Raw genomic sequence first — 27,110 nt, forward strand, 5'->3', positions numbered from 1 at the left:
CAGTCGATGGGAATTACTTTGAAGGGGACCACATCAATATTCAAGAATAAACTTATATTTTTAATTTTTAAAATAAATTCCGGGAACTTTTTGATCAAGGTAGTATTTCATGAAGACTTTGCTTCATCATAGGTGTCAAGTGAATTTGCTTCATCGTGTAGGGAGGTTTTTCTCTAACAAAAGAAAAAATAAAGGCTTCAAATAGTTTTTAATAAACAGAGAGCCCATAAAAATGTCAATCGACGTGTTATGATACCACGAACAACTTTTTAAGTTACGGTAGTATTGTATTACAAATTGAAACAAAAGTCTTCTTCATATAAACAATGTTACTTTTTTTAAACACTCTAAGTCGTTATTGATAAATTAAAAATGGACATCGAAAACTCGTCAATAGATTGACCCACACGTCGCTGATACGCGAAAAATTAGATCAAATACAGTATTGCTATACTCTCAATATAAAAAATCCTTCTATAAGCAAAGTGAATAATTTTCTTGAAAATATTAAAAACGATATTGGTAGGTACGTATCATATATAATATTGTTGTATTCCCAATATTAAAAAAAGTTTTCCTCAGATCAACAAAATAAACAATCAATTTTGTAAATTTATGAATCGGCATTGCTGGATTATAAAAAGGTATACAGATGCGTCTGGAAGATGCAAACAAATGCAATAGGTATATACTTTTGTTGTATTTTGTATCAAAAAAGTTTTTCTCATATAAATGGAATAAACCATTTTTTCAAACTTCAAAAATGGATACTGGCGAGTCAAAAAAGGTTCAACAATGGGTATATAAATGCACCTAGAAGCCTAAAACAAATACACTACATATAGTATTGCTGTATTTTGCATTTCAAAAATTTTTTCTTGTATAAACGGAATAAACCATTTTTTTGAAACTTCAAAAATTGATATTAGTTTCAAGTTTTTCAAGTATCAATAATTGGTCGATCGACGCGTCTCGAAGTCACGACCGAATGCACTAGGTATCGTATTGTTCTATTTTCAATATAAAAAAAGTTTTTCTCATATAAACATAGTAAAATGCATGTATTTTTAGATCTCTAAATTAAAATAAACATGTCTGAATGGCCAATCAAGCGCAAAATCCTATCAAAGCTGGATATCAATCAGATTAGCGTAATTTTTATTTTTATTTTATTAGAAACTGTAAAGTTAAAAAAAGTTAGATGATTTTTTAATGGTTTTTGTCATTAAAGAATTTATTTTCCTAAATTGGATATACTTAGGTCGTTGAAAATCAATTCATGGGAATATAAAAACCTCCGAGAAAGCATAAAATTTGGCCAATAAAATATTTTTGATGTTTTAAATCGTTCTCGTGATCAAGAATATATCCTCTTTCAAAATTTCCTCCGTTAATAATTAAATCATGATACTTATAAGTATAATTTAATATTTCTGTCCAAGATTTTTTATCTTAGCCTCACTATAATTAATACTTTGTATATAAATTGGAAGTATTCCAAGAACTCCACGTGAAAGTCAACGTAAAATGTCGCATGGATGATTTCAATTATTAACATGTGAAATTCCACGTGGATTTTCCCCTGGATTTCAGCGTGGATTTTGTCACTTGCGAGATAGCTCGTTTAAATAAAGTGCCCTTAGTTCAATTTAATTAAGAGTGGGGAAACTTGAAGGTGCAACGTGTTCATCCATTACCTCATTACCCCAATGCATTACCGCATTAAAAGCAGGAAGAAAATCTGATCCTAGAAAAATATTTAATACGTTCATTCATTTCATTCATTATATGAAAGTTTTCTTTGATGAAAATCAATCAAATTAGAAAAATCCTCCGAATTAAAGAAACTTCAAACAAAACGGCCAAAAAGGATTCAAATTTGTAAAGTATTAAAATTTGAATTTTTCAAAATTTTAAACAATCCATTTTTAAACTAAAAACCCCGAATGTATTTCGAATTTTAAAATGACTTAAAATGTTAAAGTATTGAATTTGATAAAGAAATTTTTCAGATTCACTAAAAGAAAATAGAGTATTCATACATTTTAAATTTTAGCTTTGCATTGCTTAAACACACTTTCGAATTCAAAATCTTTTAAGTTTTTTATGCTAAAACTTTTTTTATTCACATAATTCAAAGTTTATGCAAGATTATAAAATATTTCTTGATCTTCAAGACGAATTGATCGAGAAATAAAATTAATATTTTTTGTCTAAGAAAGTTACGGTCATTTAAAATAGTTGAAAAAAGTTTCTTCACGTCATTCTTTTTTCATCATTGCAATTCAAAGTTGATGCATGAATAAAAGATATTCCTTGCTTCGAAGATAATCGATTGACCTATAATATTAATAAAATGGATTGAAGAGTAAGAAAGTTATTGAAATTTATAATATTTAAAAAATTATTTTTTCACAGATAAATTTTTTTTATTAAAATAATTCATTAAGTTGATGCAAAAACATACAAGTGTGTTTGACTCGAGACGAATCCATTGAATTATAATATTAATACCCTTAATTGAAAATAATGAAAGCGTTGGTGATTTATAATATTTGAAAAATCTATTTTTTACAGAAAATGTTGTCCATTAACCTAATTCAAAGTCGTTAAAAGAAAAAAAAATATTCCTTAATTCAAGACGAAGTGACTGACCTAAGCGTATCTTTGTATTTTACGGTGTATAGGGTAACCCATTTAGAGCAGCCCCTAACATTTTATTTGAAAATATTTTAATTATTAATTTTATATAATTTAAAAAAAGTCATCAATGCAAACTCTATGAGGACGCAAAGTGCTCATCAATCAGCACGATATAATTAAAAAAGAAAACAAAGAATTCACATTATTTAATAAAACTATAGTAATTAACCAAAAAATGTGATCAGTTGCAGTTAAATTTTTTTCAGATTTAGTGATAAAAGGTCGATTATATAGTAACAAAAAGTGAAAAAACTAGATACTTGTAAGCATCAGAAACCCATAATTTATGATATTAACTGAATACAGTGATAAAAAATGTACACGAGCTCATTCTTATTTAAAATCAGTAGTTTCTAGTAAATTACAAGCTTGTTAAGTGATTTCAAGAATTAGGCGTATAAGCATTAAAAAATTCTACTTTTACTCGAAGAATTCGACAACATGAGTAAATCGGTAAACAGAGTTTTTGACGCAAGCTGTAGTCAGTCGGTGGGTAAGAAAGAGTATTATAGGAGAAAAACGTTTAATGAGTACCTGGGCGGCAACCCTTTTTAAACGTAGCTACGCTCAACTCTAAAGTTAACTATGCAGAAATCGCTTGCTAGGTACTCATAAACTGAAGAAGTTAAACACATTAATATTATATACAAAGACGGACCGGAGTATTGAAGAACTGAATGCTAATGGCCCTAATGGGACGATTTGAAAAAGTTACAAATTGTGATTACGAGGAGAGTTTCTACCAACTTTATAAATGTCTAAAAAAATAATTATATTTGTTATTTAACATTTAAGGTAAATTAATTCCCTTCAGGGCGATAAACTACGCTAAAAATTACATTTACACCAATTCGATCTTAAATTAAATTTGAGGAAAGTATCATCAGATCGTTTTAAGGTTATTTTATTATAAAATGTGTAAGATTTTTGGGAAAATTCAAACAGATTTTTAAACATTTCAGGTATATCGAAAAAGGATCTAGTAAATTCTGAAGAAACTTTTTTTATTTTACAGGATTTCACCAAATTTGAGAAAAAATTCTAATTTTAAAAGATATTCATGATATTTAGCAAAAGTACAAAATTGATAAATAATAAAATAATAAATAAAATATTTTCAAAATTTTCGGAAATCTTTTGAAACGATTTTAAAATCTTTTTATATATTCTCATAAATCTACGTAATATTAAAAAAATTGCCTTAGAATCTTCGAAGATTCTTTTTCGAGTGTGTTGGAAATCTTTTTTAATATTTTGAAACTTTTAAAATATTTTTTAAAAATTAATTTATGAAATTAAAAAATCATTTAAAACTTTTCCAGGAATCCTAAAAAATCTTATTTCTTTTTAATTCTTTCAAAATGCTTGAAACCCTTTCAAATTTTATTCCGAAATCTTTAAAAATGTATATGTTTCAAAGTGATTAAATGTTCTTGTATCCCACAAAATTAAAGACATTGCTTTAAAATATTCCAGATTATTTTTGAGAGCTTTCGGAAACCTTTTAAAATATTATCTTAACACTATCTTTTTAAGTAAAAAATCATTTAAAGTTTTCATAAATCATAAAATTTCAGAATCTGTTCACATTTTAAATTATTTTTGATATTTTTCGAATGCTTCTAATTATCTTTTAAAGTCATTCAAATTTTTCCTGTGAAAATGTTCCAAATTCTGTTTCGAATTTCCCGGAAATAATTTCAAATGTTTTAAAATCTTTTTCAGTTTTATCTAAAAATTCATTTTTCAAAACAAAAAACCACTAGAATTCTAACTTTTTTTCTTGAAATGTTTCAAAATTTTTAATATGCTTATTTTTTCGTAATCCTTAAAAATCCTCGCTTTGTTTGCAAACATTTAAAATCTCAGCACAAAGAAACCTGAAAACATTCACAAAAAAGAAAATTCACACAGTGTCTCAATTAATCAGGTTTTCGACAACAATCTATGCGATATCTCATTACCAAAATTTTTTAAGAGAATGAAAATGGTCATGTTTCCAAAGTAAAATTGTGAGATTCCTAGCACCCGATATTTGGCAATTTTCAAGAGTTTGGAGTTTTCACCGCCAGTCCTATATATTAGAAAAAAATACCTTTCAACTGCCCGAATAACTCAGATGGTAGAACGTCCGGTTTTGTGGCTGAAAGGTCCACTCGATTTTCGAAAAAAAATTGATTTTCTATGAACTTTATTAATTTGATCATTTGGTTAAAAATTGTCTAAACCTTTTTAAATTAGAATATGAACGAAATTTTTTTATTTTTAAACGAATTTCATTTACTTTTATTCTCTTATTTAAAAATGTAAATGCTCATGCTTTACTAATTATTTCTAAAATAAAGTTTGTCTAATTTAAAAAGAATTTTTAAGCGAATTTAATATTTAAACATTTTAATAAATAATATGCAAGAAAAAAATGGAAAGAAGTATAGGCAAGGAGAATCGAGCTCACAACTTTCATACGAGAAATCCGACGCGCTACCGCCTGAGCGCCTGAAATTTATTTACATTAATTATGGATCCAAGCGAAAACCACACTATCCGGCACTCATCTTGTTAATTCAAATACTCCTGAAAAATGATATAAACCTTCAATTTCGTCAGATATAGAATAAAAATAATTAAAAATCGCAACACAAAACTGACCTCTTTTTTATTTTTCAGCACTTAATGTCAGGATGGTTGTTAGACTACAGCTACAAATGCCAACCAGTTGACTACTCTCATAACCCGTCAGCCCTCAGGATGGCAAATCTATGCTGGTGGTATTTCATAAGCAAATTTACCGAATTCGCCGACACGGTAGGTTTAAGAATATAATTATATATTCATAAATGTCGAAATTTTTTGAGAATTTAGGATTGATTAAAGTACTTCTTAATTGAAATAAATATCCTTCACGAAAAAAGAACGTGTAAAAACCGGCTATTGGTGACAGCAATCTGATTGGAAAGCATGCGATTCAGATAAGTGTGTCATGCCGACTATTAGTCGATTTTAATGCGTTGCTTCTCAGATATTTTGCTCTTACAGCTCTATAATATTTGTAAAAATGGAAAGAAATTTTCTTTCACTCATTCACGAAGTGATGATCACTTGAAAGAGTGCGTCGTTACATATCACAATTACCTGCAATTACCTCTCGATAAGGGAAAAGAAACGCGCAAAAGATAAAACTGAAAATTTCTCCGGTTTTACAGTAATTTTCGTAATAAAACTTAACAATAGTTCAATGCTTACATTCATAACTTTGTGGAAAAAATGTTCTTTTGGATAATTGGTGTAAGTAAAAAGTCCTTGGAGAAATTGTTCGCGTTGTTCTCAATGAACAAGACCTTCAGATGGAAAATTGTATAAGTTGTTGATAGAAAAAAATTATAAGAAAATTATAAAAATATAAATGATAGACTCCATCTGATAATCGATTATAAAGTCGTAATGTTCCTATTTCTCATGGCAATGGTCTTAAGCAATGTCGATAGACCACAAGTGTCCGCGCAAATAGTCATAAGTTGTAATTATCTTTATGCATGTAATGCTCCTTCGTAGATTTCTCGAATAGGCTGGATTTAATATATTTTCTTTATTTGTCATTGCACCCTTATTTTAAATTGTTAGGGAATTATTGCAACAAGAGTGTCTCAATTAATACAGGGAGGGGTGCAATTTTTCCTTGATGAGAATTATATAACTGGTAAAATTGACTTAAGGAATGTAGTCAAATATTTACTTTCTTCATCTCGAAGGATATTTGATAAAAATATCTCATGGAATACTCAATATCATCAATATTAATATTTTCAGACATAAAAACGCAAGTCAAAGAAAAAACAAACTGTTTCTTTTCAAATAAAACAATTTTTTTTCTAAAAATTTAAAATTTTTTAAAGTAATTAACGGCAAGATAATTAAAACTTTCGTTCTGATGTTTCGGAATCCTAAAAAAAATGTGAAAATTAACAAAATGGCAACTGTTTTTAGAAATCGAAGGTTTTGGTTTACTTAAAAAAATTCAGAGAAAAAAGTCCATTTCCATTTTTCGATATTTTATACCATTTTTGAATAGAGGGCTCTACGTATATAATATAATTAAACGCACAAATATATGTAAGTGAACTATTACTTCTAATTTTAATTTAATTAATAATTTTACATACATTAGTATTTTTAATTAATGACTATCTGTTGGTGCAAAATATCGAAAAATTGAAGAAAAAATTTTTGGTAGATTATGACTATTATTTTGAAAAACACGGGTCTATCAACAAAATTGGCCCTTTTTTAATTTTTGAAAAAAATGTTGGACACCCGATCCTCAACAGGTTTTTTGGTAACAAAAATAGAATTTTAAATTTCAAAAAATGCTTTCTTTTAAGGTGGCCATTGAAACTTCAGATACAAATTCTATGCTATTTCCTGGATAAAAATTATATTTTTCCGGTCGATCTTTAAGCAATAAAAATATTTATTAAACAATATTAATTGCTTATTTTGATTTTAAAAAACTACTAATTTATGACCAAAGTAAACCATTGGTTGATATTAGTTTAGCAGTTATTCGCATTTTGTGAGAAAAAAATAAAAAATATAACATTAAACTTTATATCCCGGAAGTGGTCGGAAGTGTATGAATTTTATATACCAGAAAGAACATAATGCGAACAATTATGCAACTCTCTATCCTGAAATAAGTTTTTTCTCAAAAAGCGGTTTGTTCAAGTTCTTTTTCAACCTTCAACTTTTCAGTTAACGTGAGATAATAATCAATTAAAAATAACGGAAATAATTGTTTTAAAAAATTAATATTATTTATAACAATATTCTCTTAGAATGATGCTAGGTAGTGGCGGCTTATTTTTGAAATTTTCCACTTTTTGCCCTTTTTCAATTGTAGCTTGCGCTACAACAGTGCATTATGCACCATTTGTCATACGGGTCATCTAATACGTGAATACAGGTGCAAAATGATCCTCATGCAGAGCAGTGTTTAAAGCACTCTGTTGTAGAACATGCTTCAATTAGAGTGTAGTTATGATGAATGCAAGTTAAGAAACATAATTGTTTAAAAAATGTATTATTATTTATGAGTATCTTCTCTCATATCAATGCTAGACATTTGCGGTTTTTTAGAATTTGTTTACTTTACTTTTGTATTTCTAGTTATGAAAAAGTAATAAATAATCATCAGAGAGAATCATTTTTTAAATATTTTATTTCTTTTTCTGTGGATATATTTTTCTGAAATGGAACCAGAAATTTGAAATATTCTTCAATTTTTCTACATGGATCATATTAAATGTAATTTTTCCTACCTACAAAGAGCCTCTTAGTGTACATTATTATATTTAAAACATTAGCAAAAGACCAAAAATACTTCGTTCAGAAAACATGGATTTCTATTTAAAGAATGTTTTTTGTTGATGTTCATTTATTATTTTTTCATAACTAAAAAGTTAAGGAAAAAGTAAAAATTTCATATAGAAACACAAATTTCTAACATAACTCTAAGAGAAGATGGTTATAAATAATAGTAAATTTTGTAAACAATTAATTCTGTTAAAGTGCATTAGTTATTTACCTCTCTCACATTAAAAATGGACAAAAAGTTGAAAGTTTCAGAAAAATCGCAACTTTCTAGCATTATTCAAAGAGAATATTATTAGGAATAATAATAAAATATTTACACATAAGTTTCTAGCATTGTTGTAAGTCAATATTGTTATGAATAATATTTTTTTTAAATTGTGTTATTTAACTTTAATTGATTATTTATTACCTTTCTCTCGAAATAAAGTTGAAATTTTTTTTAAACACGACTTTCTAACTCTATTCTAAGATAAAACTGATATAAAAAATGATAAATTATTTGAAGAATTTATTTAAAAATCTAATTGTCAGTAGAAAATAATATTTCATGTATTAGAAACAGTTTTTACTCAAAGAAACCGAAAAAAAAATAATTATTGTCACTAAAGACTGGCAAAATACAATTTTTCACATATGTGATTTTGATGGAACCCTTTGAAAAAAACTTCTAGGGGTGAAATACAAAAAGTCATTTTTAATTTGTATTCTATGGCTAATTGTGAAGTAAAATGTTGAGGGTAAACTCGATAAACCTAATATAGACGATTCTGAATAGCATTTACAAAGACGTATTTTTTCCTTTTGAAAATTATGTACGTGTTAAACTTCACGGGGCTTGTAAAACCTCGAAATATAATTTTAAAAGTGCATTTTTACATTCTCATCCATAATGAGAAGGTATTAGTTTTATTTGGTATGGATTCTAACAAAGTTGCGTGATATGCACTAAAATTCAAGAAAACAAATTTTCTAATGCATATCCAAACTACCTCAATCCTAACAAACCATAAGAAAGCTATTTGAAGTCAATGATCACTAAAAGTAAAAATCTTTCAATTTTTGAGCAGCAAAACTCTAATTATTTGCATTATTAACCACAAACTACAAAAGTAATTCTAATAGAAAAAGTGCTTGATGAGTCTAAGGTCGGTAACATCGGGACAAGCCGTTCACACGTTTAACTGACAATGAGACGCGGCACGACGCGTAATAACACAGACAACTGTTTGCAAAGACGCTGAAAACAATATCAATGAAATATACCGTTAAGTAAGAAAACACAAGTCTAGCCACAACTTTTCTGTCTCCGATGATCACTTTATTTCCGGAAAAATCATTATTTACTTCCTACAATGAACCATACGATAATAATTGCAGGCGTATTTTCCTGGTCCACAATATTTTCTAGCTTCCCGAAACTATTTCAATCTAAATGTTCTAATTTTTTCAAGGGGTACAGTTTTATTATTATTATTATTATTATTATTATTGTTATCATACGATGTAGCGTGGATAAGGAGGTATAAATGGGGAGGTAAAAAGGGAAAAGTACAAAACCCAGATAAACAGCTGCACGAAGTCATCGGGCGTCATAAATTTTTCCGTTTTCAAAATCGCTTCTAATTCGAAATTCATATTTGTGCATATCTACAGGGATCGCAGCATCTCAGCTGCTCCTCCCCTTTTCTCGTTCTTCCGCTTAAATGCAAACTAAATTAGTAGAACCCAATATTTAATTCTTCTTTGTTGGGGAGTCTACTGATACATTTTTAGTTCAGAATAAATCTTTTTTGGTGAAAATTTTTCTTATTTGGTTGAAAATTTAATTATTTTGTTGAAAATACAACAATTTTATTTAATTTGATTTTGTCTTTTTGGTTTGAAAATTCAACTATTTGGTTGAAATTGAACTTTCTTATTGAAATATTGAAATTTTTTACAAAAATGCTTGGTAAAAAAAACGTCTTTTTGGAACGAAAATTTAGCAATTTGTTCGACATTGTTTTATTTTTTCTTGATTGAAAAATCATTCTCTTGAAGCTTTTTTGAAAATTCATCTTTTTTAGATGAAATCAACTCTTTTCCATTGATTAATTATTTGGTACAAAATTCCACAATTTTCTTCAAGTCATATTTTTGGGTTCAAAATTTAACTATTTTGGTGAAAAATTCATATTTTTGGGTTGAAAAATTATAGTTCGTCGGATGAGTTAACTATTTATGCATTTCGTGTCAGAGGCGGAGACAGTTTAAATGTTTTTGTTAGCCTAAGGACTGTTTTTAAGATGTGTTGCAATCGGGATAATGAACTGATTTACCTAAGAACAATTTAAAACAGTTGTATGAACTTGTGTTATACGTGCTAAACAAGAGTGGTAAATATTAATCCCTATTCAATTGAAGTGTCTACTGTTCAACTAAATCAATGGCAGTGAACTGAAATAAGGTCATAATTGTAAAGAAAATGCCATAGTCGATGTAGAAATATACTTTTATCGAATTTCTATAGAAAATTAAAAAAGATAAAAAAGTCTTGATAAAAATTCTGCAAGTATTCCTGTAGTATTTTTAAAATGTTGTTATTATTATAAAAATATCTGCCCTATTCAAGAACACATTCTCATCATGTTTCAATGTTAATGTTATTGTCTACGATTAAAACAAAAACTATGCATGTTATTAAAAAAATATGTAAACACAATTTGTAGGTCGTTTTGAAGTCTTTTATGGTTGCAAAATTAATTTTCTTCATTTGATCATTCGTGAATTCTTCGATTTCGACAATGCCCTTCGAATCTACAAAACTAGCAAATAAATCGTTCATGAAATATTTGAAATTTATATCAACAAAAAGAAGCTCATTCAAAGGAACTTATTTCTAATGTCTTGAATTTCTGTTTATATTTCTTAATAAATGAATAGAACCCTTGTAAAAAAGGAGAAAAAGGAAGAAATTGGGTCAAAATTCTCTCCATTTTGTTTACTTTTAAATTCTAGTAGTCCAATGCCGAAAATTCCATTTTTAAACTGGTCAACATTGTACGTTTCAACTACACATATTTTTATCTATGAAAGCCTTCGATTTGGAAGTTCTTGAACACTTTTGAATAAAATTCTGAAATTTAAAATTGTTCCATTTTAAATGCTTAAAGTTTCAAATTATTTCAAGGCTATAAGAAGACCATTTTGTTCTAATATATTGTTTCTAATTAGACTTTAATTTTCAGATGTTCTTCGTCCTGCGGAAAAAGGAAAGCCAAGTGACGTTCCTGCATCTCTACCACCATTCTTTGACTCCTCTTGAAACCTGGATTTGCGTCAAGTTCATCGCAGGAGGTCATGGTACCCTCGGAAATTTAATAAACAATGGAGTGCACGTGGTCATGTATCTATACTACATGCTGGCAGCCATGGGGCCCGAGTACCAGAAATACCTCTGGTGGAAAAAACACCTCACTTCAGTGCAACTGGTAAGAAGTGACAAAATGAAATTCGAGAGGTCTCGATCACTCATTTGATACTAACGAAACTCAATATTAGAAAATTTCTTGCTGAGTCGCAAAACTCGCCCCGTAAATGAAAAGAATTAAAGTGGGTCACATAAATAATTCACTTTTGATATCGCAAACTAACAAAAAAAAAATCTGCCCGCCTCGCAGACACATTCTCATCGCGTGCTACGCGCGCGGCTCGCTTCGCTCGCAAGTTTGAGCACGCCTAGGGCGCGCGACGGTTGAATCTCGCGCTTCGCGCTCGGATATTTATTCTTTGCATTTGGAATGCTTGAAAAAAACTTTATCAAAAAGATCTCTTTTAGATGGAAGTATTTACATGCGTCTTCATGTTCTGAATTTTCTACTTAATTAAGTATTCTTGAAGATTAAGTTTCTCAAAGCTCTGTAGGCTTTGAGGTACACATTCTCATCGTGACACTCGCACTGCGCGCTCGATTTCCGACCGATATTTTTAAACAGGTTTTGTTAAATCTTTTTTTTTTCTCGTAACTTTCGTCATTTTTCGACACATTTTTTTTATTATTTTTTTTCAATGTTATTTTTCACGAATAAAACCAAAAGTACGCGCCCTATCAAGAAGTGATCCTTAACGAAATTGTAGATCTTTTTTAGGATAACAATTTTTGTTAATTCATCTTTTTTCGTATCCTACATAGTTTGTCCACAAAATGGAATTTTTAATTTTTCATTGTTTTTGTGCAATAAAAATTTTAATTTTTGATTTTTGAAGAAAATCCAAAAATTTATTATGATGATCTTGTAGGGCTTTCAAAAATAAATATTTTTCTTCTTTTGACTTTTTTTATATCGTGCGTTTTTTGGCTTCAAATTTTGATTTTCAGTTGATTTAAAAATTTTTGAACACGCTATATCTCTGAGAATTTTCATTTTATCGAAAAAAGTCATGCGGATAAATTGTTCATTCTTTTTAAGATTATAAATATCCGGACATAGAATTTTCAAATTCACAAAAAGTGGCCTCAAAAATTTTCAAAATGCGCTCACTTTTTGAATTTTCATCAAAAATAGCTCGTTCACGAACTCGTCCTTTCTTTTAGGACCTAAAATAAGTGTGCCAAAGATGGATTTGATTTGCTCATTTTTTCGAGAGTTATCGTGTTTACGGACGGCCGGACGGCCGGACGGACAGACAGACAGACGCCATCGTAAAAATCTTATTTTCGGATTCAGGTGGTCTCGAAACCACGAGATCCGTTGAAAAACTGTGATCTCAAATTTCCGACAATTCTAAGACTTTCTCAATCATAAATAATAAGAATGTAAAAAAGAAAAGTATAATGACCCATTTTTTTTAAGAAAGTTAATCGAATTAAACAAACTGATTAATTATCCGAATAAATTACTTTTAACTCCCAATATAAGACCGGTTTCGGGCATGGCTTGTCTTTGCCTTTATTCTAAATCGGGAGAATCCAAACGTAAACAGACAGGGTCGCATGAATCCTTTCTGCTGGCTTTGGACGCATAGCGCAACCTTATGTAATTAACCCAATGAGAGTGTGGCCCACGAGCTGTTTATCACTCTTGGCTGAGCACATCATCTCTTTCTGCTGAGGCTATCAGTTCTAGGAATATCGTAAACCGGGGGGTCTTATATCGAAAACTGAGTGTGATTAATTTTTTAAAATTAAAATGAAATATTGTATACTTTCACAAAGTGCACGTTGTTCGAGTGCGAGGACCTCTCTAAGTGACCGCAGGGTTAAGCCACGCCCTTTGGACTTGGAGAAAAATACCTCTGTAACGCATTAGCGGATTATTTGAACATCGTGTAGTGTACGCGCATCTTATGCCGCACTCAACACGCTCACAGAATTTGGAGTTAATGGAAGGTAGAGTAAATTGGCGAAAAAGGCACTTTATGAGAGTCTACTATAATAAATAATAATTATTATTGTAATAATAACAGCAAAAAATAACAGCTATCATATAGAGCGGGTCGAAAATAACGACATTTTTTAGATCGAAATGAAATCATATGAAGGGTCTTGGGGCATCTGGGCCCCGAAAAGGCGCCCAGAAAGTATTTTAAACTAACGTTTTTAATCTAACTCATATCTCTGTAAAAGAGTATGGTCCAGTTCGATTTAGGAGTGGGTCAAAGACCATGTTTTGGTATTTTTTGTTTAAATGATTACTTACTTTAGCTTTTTCTTTTTACGTTTCAGTAGAGTTAAGTAAAAACTCGAATGAAATGTATTACTGTTACTTTTGATTGAATGATTTTAAAAAAACTTAGGCAACTCTTTGTTCGATTTTTCAGAAAGTTTCTCCAAGACAATTGTTTTTGAACTTTCCTTTCGAAATTAAATGAAGCTAAATGTAAGTAATAGCTCGAATGAAATTACTTGTTTTTTTAATTAAAATAAAAACAAATTGTGCAACTCTTTCTAACTCAAAAACGGTGCTTTTGGTACGCACAGTTCCTTTCGCAAGTGTTTTTTCGCCTTTCGCGATTCAATATAGCTAAATAAAAGTTCAAAATTAATTTCTTTAATTTTTTTAATCGAATGCTTTAAAGTTAGAAAGTTTTTTGTGTATCCTACAAACTTTTTTTGTATAGCCAACCATTTTCGAGTAAAATAAAAAAAATTAAGTAAAGGAAATAAAATAAATTGATCGAAATTTTAAATCCATGTATTTCTTTGATATTACTTATGTAAAATATACTGAATAAAATAAAGTTGTTAAACAAAACGAAAATTTTATTCAGTTCTTGAGGAAACGCGTTTAGTAGTTAAATTTCAAAAATTCGAAATGCCAGAAAAGGTTACATTTTTCTAGATCTACTACTTTTGTATAATATTCTTTTCAGTGTAGTGATTCTTACGCTAAAAATCAAAATTGGACATGATTTCATACTTGTCTAAAAGAAACGATATTTTTATATTAGTTTCAAAACATGCAAAAATATGGGTAGCCAAATTGTCTTCAGGAGAAACTAAATCTTGGTAACAAAACGAAAAAGTTGCGGGACGCAGTTTGAGAAAAAAAAACTTTTTTTTTTAATTGGTGAAATTTGAAACAAAAAAAGTTAAAATATGTACACTAGCTTAAAGATTTCTACGTTTTAATTTCAAATGGTTCAACTTTGACCATTTAAAGATTGAATTTCTAAATTATTTAATCTTAAACAATTATTTTTTAAACTGCTTGATTTTCAAGAAATTAATTAAAATATTTAAAATATTAAATGGCCATTTAGGTTCTTTGAACGAATTTTATCGTAAACTATAAAATTTCAAAATCTATTATCATTTTGAATGGTACAAGATTATGGCTCTCTCATTTTGAAATGATCATGGTAGGTTTCTCAGTTTTGAACGAAACTTTTATTCAATTTCGAATGACACCAATTTTAAATATTATAATTAAAAATGGTTAAATCTGTTAGGTTATTAAAATTGATTTTAAAAACATTGCTTAATGTCACATTCTCATTTTCATTGTTGAATACTTTCACCTTTGAAACTTTAATCAATCCAATGTAGAATTATGAAAATTTTAAAGGTGTATTCTGTTTACTTAAATAAATTTTGTATTGTCTTTCGATTCTTAATTGTTCGATTTATAAGTTATAATTCGCAAGCTTTTATTTATGAATGTATCCAATCGCACAATTACGAATAGATACAGATATTCGCCATTTTTAGGAACAATTATAGTTTTGAAATTGTACAATTTTGAAGAAACCTAAATTGAAATTGTGAACGTTGATTTCTTATTATGGAATTGTTCACAGTTAAACCATTTTATCTTCAAACTTCTATTTTGAATATTCAAAAGGTATTAAATTGTTATTGCTTATATTTATTAAAGTGGGAACGAAGGGCGTAAAAGTAAATCGTTATAAATTTCTAGCATTGAAAGTTACTTATTTTAATTAAAACAAACAAAATAACTCGAATCTTGAGTGAAAAAATTAGGTATCCTTTTTTGAAATTATCTGATATTTCCCTATCAATATCATTTTAATCATGTGATTCTGGGTCACTTAATTGGATACTTACAAAAGCACCTCAATTTTCGGACCAAAGTTATCCACTAAGAGTATAATTCCTTGAGGGATTTTCCGACTCAGCCTAAGAATTAAATCCGATTTCATCTTGTGAAAGTTCATTCGATATGGGATAATTCAAGTCAATGAAAGTGAACGGTGTTTTTCCGCCCAAGACAGGTGCAGATTTAATTTTCGTTTAACAGATGAATAAATTCTAGCAGAATCTAGAATTAAAATGTATCTCAAACCCCAACAACAACTTGCAGTTAAGATCCTTAAATTGGGACAAAATAAGAGTGAAACAGACGGTGGAAAATACAATCGCGAGATTAGATGCATTTATGGGCTATTAATCTTCTCTAGGCCTCATGACGTTAAAGCATAGCTAAAGGCATGCCAAGAAAAGATCTTTATTAATTAGGAAGCTGAGGATTATTCTTCGTAGGTTAGATCTGGAGAAGTAGAAAGATGATATATGAAGCAACCAGCAAGTGGCTATTATGATGCAGAGTTTCAACAATAAATTTTATACGTCAGGAAATATGAATTTATAAATTAATTATCAAAATTTAATTTGATAATAAATACTAAATATAGGCCAAGTTGACAGAAGGAGTAGTTCAAACGCAGAAAAAAACAATCAAATTGTTAGTTGAGGTAGCGACAAATAACAAACTTGCGAAATTGTAAACAAACCATAGGTTGATTAGAAATTGGAACCTCCTTTATAATAATGAAAGCCGCTGAATTATCTTGTTACAAAAAAAAGGCATTAATTTGTATTTAACCACAGAGTGGTCCACAGATTACATATATTAATTAGTTGAAAAAAATAAAGTATATAAAAAATGGCACCGCGGGGCTCTTCACTACGGAAATCTTTTTCAAAGTCGTCATTTAATTTAAAAAATCAAAGATTCCAAGATTTAGCGACTATAAAAACAGTTTTGAATCCCGCCGGAGATCTCGAAAATATTTCAAATCTTCGAAAACCTTCATTAATCTTTAATCGCTAATTCTTATTTTTAAAGATTTCGGGATAGCCTTATGCAAATGATTTCTAAAGCTTAAAACTTTTTCTAAATACAAAAAGAGCACTCCTGCCAAATTTCATGTTTTCGTGACAATTTGAGTAAACTTTAAGTGTACCACTTTGTTTAAAAATGCATTTGGAAAAGTAATGTTTTCAACTTTTTGTTATTAGACGAAATGTGCTACATTGTGTTTGTTCTGACAAGTGCGAGTAAACAAAAATTTCACCTCTCGAAATGAAAGACGTAAATAGAAAAAAGGAAAGTGACTAATTAGTCCCGATTTGGGAAGGTTCTTAATGGAATTCATCTCCACACCTTATCAGGTTGTCAAAGAGTTAGGAGAGAGGTTTAAAACAAGGGAAGGGATGTGGATATTCGAGAGGATTTGAGAAAGGAATAGAAATAGAAGGAGAATGTGGGACCAGGTTGGAGAAGCCAGAAGTTTCTGATGGTGATCTATGCCTAAGGCGGATTTCAAAGTTCAAAATCCACTCTAAACATGAGCAATAGGGTGATTTTTCACGAAAATATGGTAATAACAGGTGAATACATGTGTTTAAATAGAATTATTGTAAGTACTACATTGAATTCCAGATAAAACGAGGTCTTAAAAAAATACATCATTTTTAAACCAAAGAGATTAATTCTTAACTATAAAAATGCATTTTTAACAAAATAGTTTAACTGTCAACCAAATATAGTTGAATTTCCAATCAAAAAGATAAATTTTCAACCAAATAGTTGAATTTTCATCTAAAAAAGGTAAATTTCCAGCCCAAAGTGTTATAGTTAAACTTTTAGTTAAAAAGATTTCTTATGAACAACAAAAATAGAATTTTCAATAGAATAATTGATTTTTCCGGCAAAGAAATTAATGGTAAGTCTTGAATCAAAAAATAAATTTTTAATAAAGTACTAGTTCCACTCCGAACAAAGTATAGTTTAATTTTCAACCAAAAAAGATTAATTCTAAATGAAAAACATAATAGTTTGTATTTATACAAAAATGGATTTTTCTATGAAAACCAAAACAGTCTAATTCAACAAAAGAAGAGGAATTTTCAACAAAAGAGTTGAATTTTCAACCAAGAAAATTAATTTTTAACCAAGAAGATTAATTTCACACCAAAGAAGCTACTTTTGAAGAAAATATATAAATTTTCAATCAAATAGTTGAATTTTTAACTAAAAATGAAATGGTTAAATTTTCAGTTGCAAAAAGATGAAAATATCAATATTAATTAATATATTAGATTAATATTCACGCAGAAAAGAAAGCTTTTCAACAAAATAGTTAATTTTGCAACCAAAGAGATGATTTTTGACTGAAATGATGAATCTTCAAAAAGTAACATGAATTTTTAATAAACTATTTCCTGTTTCAACAAAGTATAGTTGAATTTTCAACCAAAATATCTTTTTTTTTTTAACCAAGAACAGCTTAATTCAACCAAACAATTAAATTTTTAACAAAATATTAAGATCTTCAACCAAGTATAGTGGAATTTTCAATAAAGACAAAACGATCCATTTTTTAATAAAAAGAGAACAGGTAAATTTCCAATTAAAATTATTACTTTTCACACCAAGAAAAATGAATTTTCATCCAAATATTTGTCTTTTAAACAAAAAAAAGATGAATTCTTAACAAAAAATGTAGTAGTTGATATTTCAAGCAAAAAAGATTTTAATTTTAAATTAAAAACAATTAAATTCAACCAACTAGTTAAAGTTTCCTTTTCTTTAATCTTTAACCAAAAAAGGATTTTTTAAGAAAGTAGTTACACATTCAACCAATCAGTTGAATTTTTCACCAAAAAGATGAATTTTCAACCAAAATCTTATTAGTTGATATTACAACAACAAAGTTATTTTTCTACCGGAACAGATGCATTTTCTACAAAAAATTTGAGTTTTAAAACTGAAGAGTTAAATATTTTTTTAATCAGTTAACTTATAAAACCGAATGTATGAATTTTCGCAAAAAAGGTCATATCCAAACAAGAGAGATTAATTTTCAACCAAGTAGTTAAACTTTCAAAGAGGCGGATGTTTAACAAAATAATAAAATTTTTTACAAAAGAGTTCATTATTAACCAAAAAATGTGAATTTTCAATCAAAAAAAGATTCAACTTTAACCAAAAATTTTTTCATTTTCAATCAAATAGTTGATTTTTTAATCCAAGAGAACGAAGTTACTATCCAAAAATTCGAATACATATCACAAATTCTGAACAAAAAATGTAATAATAGACTTAAGAATCAAAAAGAATTAAATTTCAACCAAAAACTGTTGGATCTTCTTAATGGGTTTTACTAATTCAATTTACATTTAAGTGAAAACATAAGAAAAAGGGGAATTTTCCTGAAAATAGAAAGGGAAAAAAGAGGAATTCTCTGACAAAGGGAAAAAGCGGAGAATAGAGGAAAGAGTGTGAAGTCTGCTATGGTCATTGGTCGCCCCAGAGTAGAGGTGCAGCACGGTTTTAATTTGCGATCCGTGGCGGATTCTGGGCCGAGCTCTGAGGTCACCAACGCAAAATTTCGCGATGGAGGGGAAAGGAAAGTTAAAAGTACTCGTTGGGCAATTGGAACTTACTTGCTTTGCCGGACTACGACGCTCGGTGGCGCAATAATTTGGCATTCCGATATATGTGCACACAAACTGGCATAAAGAGCACATGTGATTGTAAGACCAGACGAGTATTCGTACCTGGAGTGGACTTGATCGCTTGGATTTCACCAGGTTCAACCTGGCATGTTCCAAGAGTCCACACGACCCTTGCGAAAAGATAAACTGCACTTTTCCAGTCAAAGTTTCTCTTCAAAGAACGCTCTGGAATTGGAAGAGGAGTCCATCCGAGCGGTTAAGTGATCCTCGAATTTTGGGTGAACAAGAGATTTTAGAAATTTCAAAAGATTTTAAATAAATTCAAAAGATTTTATAAATTTCGTATTTTATGCGTTCTACCGAAAAAAAAAACCGATAGGCTTATTTGAGTCGGTAGGAAGCCTTTGTGAACCCGAAATCTTAATTGCATCCTTCGCAGCCAAAAATTGCTCTTAAATAGGGAAAATAGGGTGATTTTTCACGAAAATAGGGGAATAATATGGAAATGTATTTGAACCAACAATTAATATGGGTACCATATTGCTTAGATTAAAAGTCGGAATATATCCGTTTTTCAACAAAATAGTTGAATTTTCAACCAACAAGGTTAATTTTCTACCCGAAGAAATGAATTTTCAACCAAAAAAGTCCATTTTTAGTCAAGAAACACGAATTTTCAACAAAATTGTTCAATTTCCAATAAAAAAAAATATTTGTATTTTTACCAAGGAGTGAATTTTCAACAAAGAAAGGTGAAATGTCAACTCAATAGTTGAAATTGCACCAACAGCAAATAGTTAACTTTTAGCAAATTAGCTAAAGTTTCTATAAAATTGTTGAATTTTCAAGCCAAAAAGATGATTTTTTCTACGAAACTCAATTATCGAGAAAACAGCTGAAGGTTTAATCGAGAAGATTAATTTACTACAAAAAAAGATAAATTTTCTTTAAAAAAATCTTCCCGCTTCGCGGGCACATTCTCACCACGTGCTACGTACGACGGTTGCATCTCGCGCTTTGCGCTCTATAATGAGTTATCTCGCGCTTTGCGCTCGGATATTTATTCTTTGCATTTGGAATGCTTGAAAAAAACTTTACCAAAAAGATCTCTTTTAGATGGCAGTATTTACATGCGTCTTCATGTTCTGAATTTTCTAATTAATTAAGTATTGTTAAAGATTAAGTTTCTCAAAGCTCTGTAGGCTTTGAGGTACACATTCTCATCGTGACACTCGCACTGCGCGCTCGATTTCCGACCGATATTTGTAAACAGGTTTTGTTAAATCTTTTTTTTTCGTAGCTTTCGTCATTTATCCACACATTTTTTTTATTATTGTTTTTCGATGTTATTTTTCACGAATAAAACCAAAAGTACGCGTCCTATCAAGAAGTGATCCTTAACGAAATTGTAGAGCTTTTTTAGGATAACAATTTTTGTTAATTCATCTTTTTTCGTATCCTACATAGTTTGTCCACAAAATGGAATTTTTCATTATTTTTTGTGCAATCAAAATTTGAATTTTCTATTTTTGAAGAAAATCCAAAAATTGGTTATGGTAATCTTGTAGGGCTTTCAAAAAGAAATGTTTTTCTTCTCTTGACTTTTTTTCATATCGTGCGTCCATAGAATTTTAAAATTCAGAAAAAAGTTGTCTCAAAAAATTTCAAAATGCGCTCACTTTTTGAATTTTTATTAAAAATGGCTGGTTCACGAACTCTTCCTTTCTTTTAGGACCAAAAAAAGTGTGCCAAAGATGAATTTGATTCGTTCATTTTTTCGAGAGTTATCGTTTTTACGGACGGACGGCCGGACGGACAGACAGACAGACGCCATCGTGAAAACCTGATTTTCGGATTCAGGGGGTCTGGAAACGTGGAGATCAGTTAAAAAAGTGTGATGTCAAATTTCCGACAATTCTAATACTTTCTCAATCATAAATGATGAGAATATAAAAATACATGCAATTTGAAAGAAATAGTTGATCTTTCAATTCATAAGTTCAGTTTTCAACAAAAAATAGAAGCAAATTTTTCATCTGGAAAAATTAAATTTCAAATATAAGGAACGAATAATAATAATTTTCAATAAAACAGTTGCATTTACAACAAAATAGTTGAACTTTCAATCGAAAGGGACGATTTTAGAAAAAAGTTGAATTTTTAACCAAACAGTTGAATTTTCAACCTACAAAGAGAAATGCTCAAATCAAAAAGACGAATTATTAGTAAATAGTTGAATTTTAAGCCACGAGAGATTTTTCATTTCATTCATTTTCAACAAAAAAGTTAACTTTAAACAAAATAAATGACATTTCCATAAAATTGTTGAAAGTTCAAGCAGTAAAGACGACTTTTCTACAATGCAGTTGAATTTTCAAACAAAAAGACGATTTTTATAAAAAAAAAGGAAATTAAAAATATGGTTTGAAAATATGAATTTTCAAGAAAAAAGATTATTTTCAACCAAAAGTCGAATTTTCAATAAAATAGTTGAATAGTCGACCGAAATTGATTAATTTTCAACTGAACAGTTGACACTTAGACAGAAAAATATGAGAATTCTTCTGAAAGAGATCAATTTCAAACCTAAAAAGAAGAATTTTCAAGCCAAGAATACAAATTTTCTACAAAAAATTTGAATTTTCAACCCAAAAATATTAATTTTCCACTGTTCAAATTTTTAAACAGAAAATGTTAAATTTAAACCAAACAGTTTAATTTTCAAACCAAAAAGACAAATTTTTTCCAAAGCAGTTGAATTATAAGCCTGAAAATTGGTGTTTAAAACAAAAAAGATAATTTTCCACGGAGAAAGATGAATTTTCAACCTAATAATAGAATTTCAAAAAATTGTAACCAAACAGTTTAACTTTCAATTCGAATTTTCAACAAAGTTGTTGGGTTTCTAACCAAATAGTTGAATTTTGAAGTAAAAAGACGAAAATTTTAGAATACAGTTGAATTTTTAACAAAGTATCAATTTTCTATACTAAAATATATGACTTTTCTACCACAAAAAGAAAATTTGTATTCCAAACGTATAAGAAATAAGATGAATTTTAGAGTGGGACGATGGTCGTGGGGGCTAAAGCGTAGGCTTTGGACCCACTCCTTCGGCTTGCGGGTTCGATTCCCGCCTCAGACTCTGGAAGAGTCTCGGTGGCCCATGCGGTGAACACTAGCCTAGCAAGGGAGTTGTTCATCTCCGGAGAGTCGTGGGACCGGTACCTCTATAGAGAAAAAGGTTTTCTCTAAGTACTTAAGGCTGTTGCTCTTGGTGGTTCGGAACCCACCTTAAACTGTAGGTCCCCCTTCCACCACCAAGTAAGTGTGTAAAGGGTGTGTAAAGGAATAGAGAAGGTGTAAGAAAAATTTAAACCCTTAGGGGACACATTAGAAGCTTCCATCTCTCATGAATAAGATGAATTTGCAACATAGATAATTAAATTGTCAGCCAAATAATCGAATTTTGAACCGAAAAGAATGAACTGTCAACCGAAAATAGGTGGATTTTCTTATAGGGTTCTGCTAATTTAGTTCGTATACAAGTAAAAAAAATGAGGAAAAGAAGAAATTTCTTGAAAACAGGCGGAAAAAGAGGAATTCTTTGAAAACGGGAAATAGGTGAAAGAGGAAGACTATAATTGAATATAAAATTACTCGAATTTAAACGTTTTCGACTTGAAAACTAATTTGAAAAAATTAAAACTTTGAAGAGGGATTCGCGGAATTAGGCATAGTTCAATTTGAAATACTATTAATGAAATATTTTCTATATATAAAGCTCTAATGAAAAAATATTTTTAAATTGTCGTGCTCTCAATTCGAAAGGTACAAGTTTTTCTACTTATAAATTTCAATTTTAAGAGTTCCATTGTGATAAGTATCGAGAACGGTTAAACTCGATACGCCACCTGGTGAAAAAAAATCGAACTAGAAAGAATAGGCACGATTTTTAAGATGCATTTTAATTTGTGCATAAATGTGTTTTAATCATTTTTTGTTTGTGAAGTTTAAAGCATTTTTGGGATAATAAAAATAAGTCTTTATCGAATGGAATTTACATATTATACAGTAAAAAACCACACTTTTTGACAGAACCATTTTACTAAAAAAAAAACAATTATTGTTCTCTTTATTGTGATTTCCAAAAGATTATAAACTTGAATGGACTTATTTTAAAGCAAGAATGATATCAAAGTAAATTTTAATTAATTTATACATGAAATATTTATTATTTAAAAATCTGATTTAAAAGTTCGTTAGAATTCGTATTTAAATTCCAGTAGTGGATAAAATTTGTCGCTATATACATTAATTAAACTTTATTTACGTTCACAATGCATTGAAACTCACATAAAATAATGAAATAATTGTATTTTTTTTTAATCTATTTCACAAAAATGTGTTTTTTCTCTATATAAAATGAAAATTCTATTTAAATCTATTTGTTTTTGATGAATATTTGTTTTTAGTATTCAATCATTGTTTTATACTTCACAAAAAAATCGTAAAACAATTTTTATGCTAAAATTAAAATATGTGTTTAAAATTGTAACTACTCTTTCTAGTTCCATTTTTCGGCACCATGTGGCGAAATGCTAAACCACCATTCCCAGTAGCGCTAAGAAGCGTCTAAGAAGCTGAATTCACTTCGCTCAGTGCTCAGAGGCAAACAATAGATTAAGTACATTGGAAAAACTTTTTTTTGTAATATCTTAGTAATGAATAATAATTATTATAATTTTATTATTTAATTAAGGTAGTTGACGTGTCAAAAGTCAGATATCTGAAAAAAATATTTTTTCTACGATTTTAAGAATCAAAATATTATAACTGATTTCATTCCAAATAAATTAGTTTTTTTAATGAAAATATTAAAATTCACAAAAAAAAAACATTAACTTTAACCATTTTTGTGCTATTGATTTTTTTTTACCGGAAAAACATTCAACATTTTGAAAGTACATTTTTCTATGGCTTCTATGGCTATAAATCGTTAGAACAATTTTTTTAAGACAACACTTTTGAACAAATAATTATATTTTAGAATTATTTAGTTTTTTAAAAATTGGAAACAGCAGAGTTGTAGTGAATGTTTTCCCGGAAAAAATAAGCCGCCATTTTTTAAGAATGAAATTGATTTTCATTAATTGGTAAGAAGCGACAGTCAGAAAAAATGCAGTTGCAAAAAACATGGTTAAAATGAATGCTTTTTGTGAATTTTAATATTTTTCATAAAAAATAATGTTTGTTATTTGAAATGACATCAGTTATAATATATTTATTCTTAAAATCATATAGAAAAACTATTTTTTTCAGATATCTGACTTTTGGCAAGGCAACTACCTTAAATATTTCTTAAAGAATAAAAACTATTTTTTAAACACACTTATATAGAAAAAATGAATTCTTGCGAAGATATTAGCAAAATGGTGAATATAATTGAAATGCAGGCGAGTTCATTTCAGTCCCGCATCATTGCCTTTGTTTGAAAACCAAACAGGTGCCCATGCACGGGTGCTATTTGATGCTAAAATTTTATTTGACTCGCCTTCACTCAGGATGGACCTGAGCAAATTTTTCTTTCCTAAAATAAGCTAAGAATCACTGTGAATTTAATCACAACCAGTGATAACCCCCGACACAATTCGATTCTATTAAAAGTATTCGTATTTGCCTGAACGTTCGATCAGGGGAGATTAAAACTGCAGAAAACCATCTCCCGAGTTGAGTCGGATTTCCGACATTCGCGTTTGAAGATAGAAATTGTATGGAGCGAATAAGTTTGAGACTAATAAATGAAGTTAATTTTGAGTTCTTTACTTACCACTGAAACTCGAGCAATAAATCAACTCGATGTTCATCACGTTCTTCCATTTTTCTTTTACAGGTCCAATTCTTCCTGGTCTTCATCCACAGTGCCCAGGCTTTGGTTTTCGACTGCGGGTATCCAAAACTCGTCGCTGGACTTCTTTTGCTCCACTCAACGATCTTCTTCGCCTTGTTCTCCGACTTCTACAGACAGGCCTATCGCAAGGAAAAAATGTCTTCTGTCGCCAAAACAAAGGCCAAGGAGCTCAAATCCGAGTAGAGAAACGGCAGAAGGAATCCTGATTTTCGAATGGACGAGATACCCTTTCGCCTTAATCTAGTCCTACTCGTGCCTGATTCTCGATCGCAATGGCCATGGGCGAATCGTCCGAGCAGAAGATTGAGAACGTAGATCGAGGAAGGAATCGCGAGACGGCGTTTTCACGCCAAAGATTCTCGGATCGAATCGGTCTCGACGTCTGATAATGTCCTAGATTATTTAAAAAGAATTTCCTTGGTTAAGAAGCTGTACAGTTAAGCGTTAATGTAAATAAGAACCTTTTCCGAATTTCCAATCAAAATATACTAATGATATTTCAATTTTGGAATGATAAAGATTAAGTTTAACGTCAAGGAGATTAGATAAATATACATATGGTTTATAAGTAACTTATTCTATAGAAAAATTTCATAATAATGTTGAAAGTAGAAAACGTAGCAATTCCGATGCATCAGACTATTTCTCAGAGAGCTTTCAAATTTGAAGGTGAAAGAAGTTTCGGCTTACCGGACTTTGAAGTTTGGATGAACATTGTTTTTATGTTTAAATGTTTAAAACTTGACACTATGTACACCTAAATAGAGTATAAATTTCGAAACGTTCCAGTTTGGAACAGAAATTAATTCATTTTTTAAATTTGTATCTTTGTAAGAAACTCTTAAAAGACACCAACTCAAAAAGAACAGGCATTTCATTATTGTTATTTTTCTACTCGAAAGATAGTTTTGTTTAGCCTTCTACTGTTGAAAATCTTTAAGGTTTTATATAATTCATTGAAAACAGTATAATATAGACACATATAATATGTAAATTATTTATTCTTCGATGTCTGTGAATCTGAAATATTTCCAAATAAAAGTATTTCCAAGCTTTCTAGTACGGAAGAAATAAAAAAATTTATTTAGGGAGCTTGAAATCCATCAAATTAATAAATATATATTAATATGGACAAAATATAAACCTTAAAAATTTGAAAGAATCGTCAAGTTAAAATCTCCTGAGTTTAAAATAAAATCATATTTTTCAGGCAACAGAAAAAATTATTTTTATAGTTGAAAGAAAGTAAATTAATAATTTTAAATACTTGGAATTTAGAAGGAGTACAAGATCAAGGGCATTACAATCTAAAAACATTCGAATTCGTCTGCAAATAATTAATACAAAAATAAAATTTGAAGCAAAAAATCAAACTATAACCACATATAAAGATTAAGTGCTTTTAATTTATCAAAAAATGACTGAAATAGCTTAAAATTGCTTGAAATAATATGAAAGCGAAGAGCGTTCGAATTTAAAGCGAAATAAATTTAAAAAGATACAAAAGCAAAATTAAATTTTCAACATAGTTAACCTTTTTAACAAAAACAATCAAATTAAAACCCTTTCATCTTCAAAGTGAAAGCTTCTGATCTATATTGAACTATTTATTAGAATACTGTGAAAAAAAGAATTAAGCATAAGGCTTTAAAAGTAGAAAAAATAATTCAAAAGAAAACAAAAAATTTCAAGTTTGAGAGCCTCCAATTTGAAAATAACATTCACAAGCCCAACAAAATCGTCTCAAAAATGTCAAATACAGAAAAGAATGAACGTCGAGTCGATTCATCCGAGCAGTCATGATTCGTTGAGTTACCCGCGATACCCAATAAGAAACGAGCTTATGGGAAAATCTTTTTGAGTCACACCCTCTTTTTATTTCTCCAAACCTTCCAATCTAATTAAAACTATTTTCAAATAATTCTTGAAACTATAAATTACTAT

At 29.3% G+C, this 27,110-nt stretch overlaps 1 protein-coding gene across 2 annotated transcripts in view; it reads left to right on the forward strand.

Annotated features, from left to right (window-relative positions):
* Nucleotides 1-26,234, forward strand: part of LOC117170252 (elongation of very long chain fatty acids protein AAEL008004-like) — a 175,489-nt gene extending 149,255 nt beyond the window's left edge. For both annotated transcript variants that reach the window (XM_033356890.1, XM_033356889.1), the window contains 3 exons: nt 5,371-5,508; nt 11,301-11,543; nt 25,149-26,234. In XM_033356890.1, coding sequence (XP_033212781.1) covers nt 5,371-5,508; nt 11,301-11,543; nt 25,149-25,349 — 582 coding nt within the window. In that variant the 3' untranslated portion in view covers nt 25,350-26,234. The remainder of the gene's footprint in view (nt 1-5,370; nt 5,509-11,300; nt 11,544-25,148) is intronic.
* The last annotated feature ends 876 nt before the right edge of the window (nt 26,235-27,110 follow it).

This window comes from Belonocnema kinseyi, chromosome 3, assembly GCF_010883055.1.
Source record: "Belonocnema kinseyi isolate 2016_QV_RU_SX_M_011 chromosome 3, B_treatae_v1, whole genome shotgun sequence".
NCBI lineage: Eukaryota > Metazoa > Arthropoda > Insecta > Hymenoptera > Cynipidae > Belonocnema > Belonocnema kinseyi.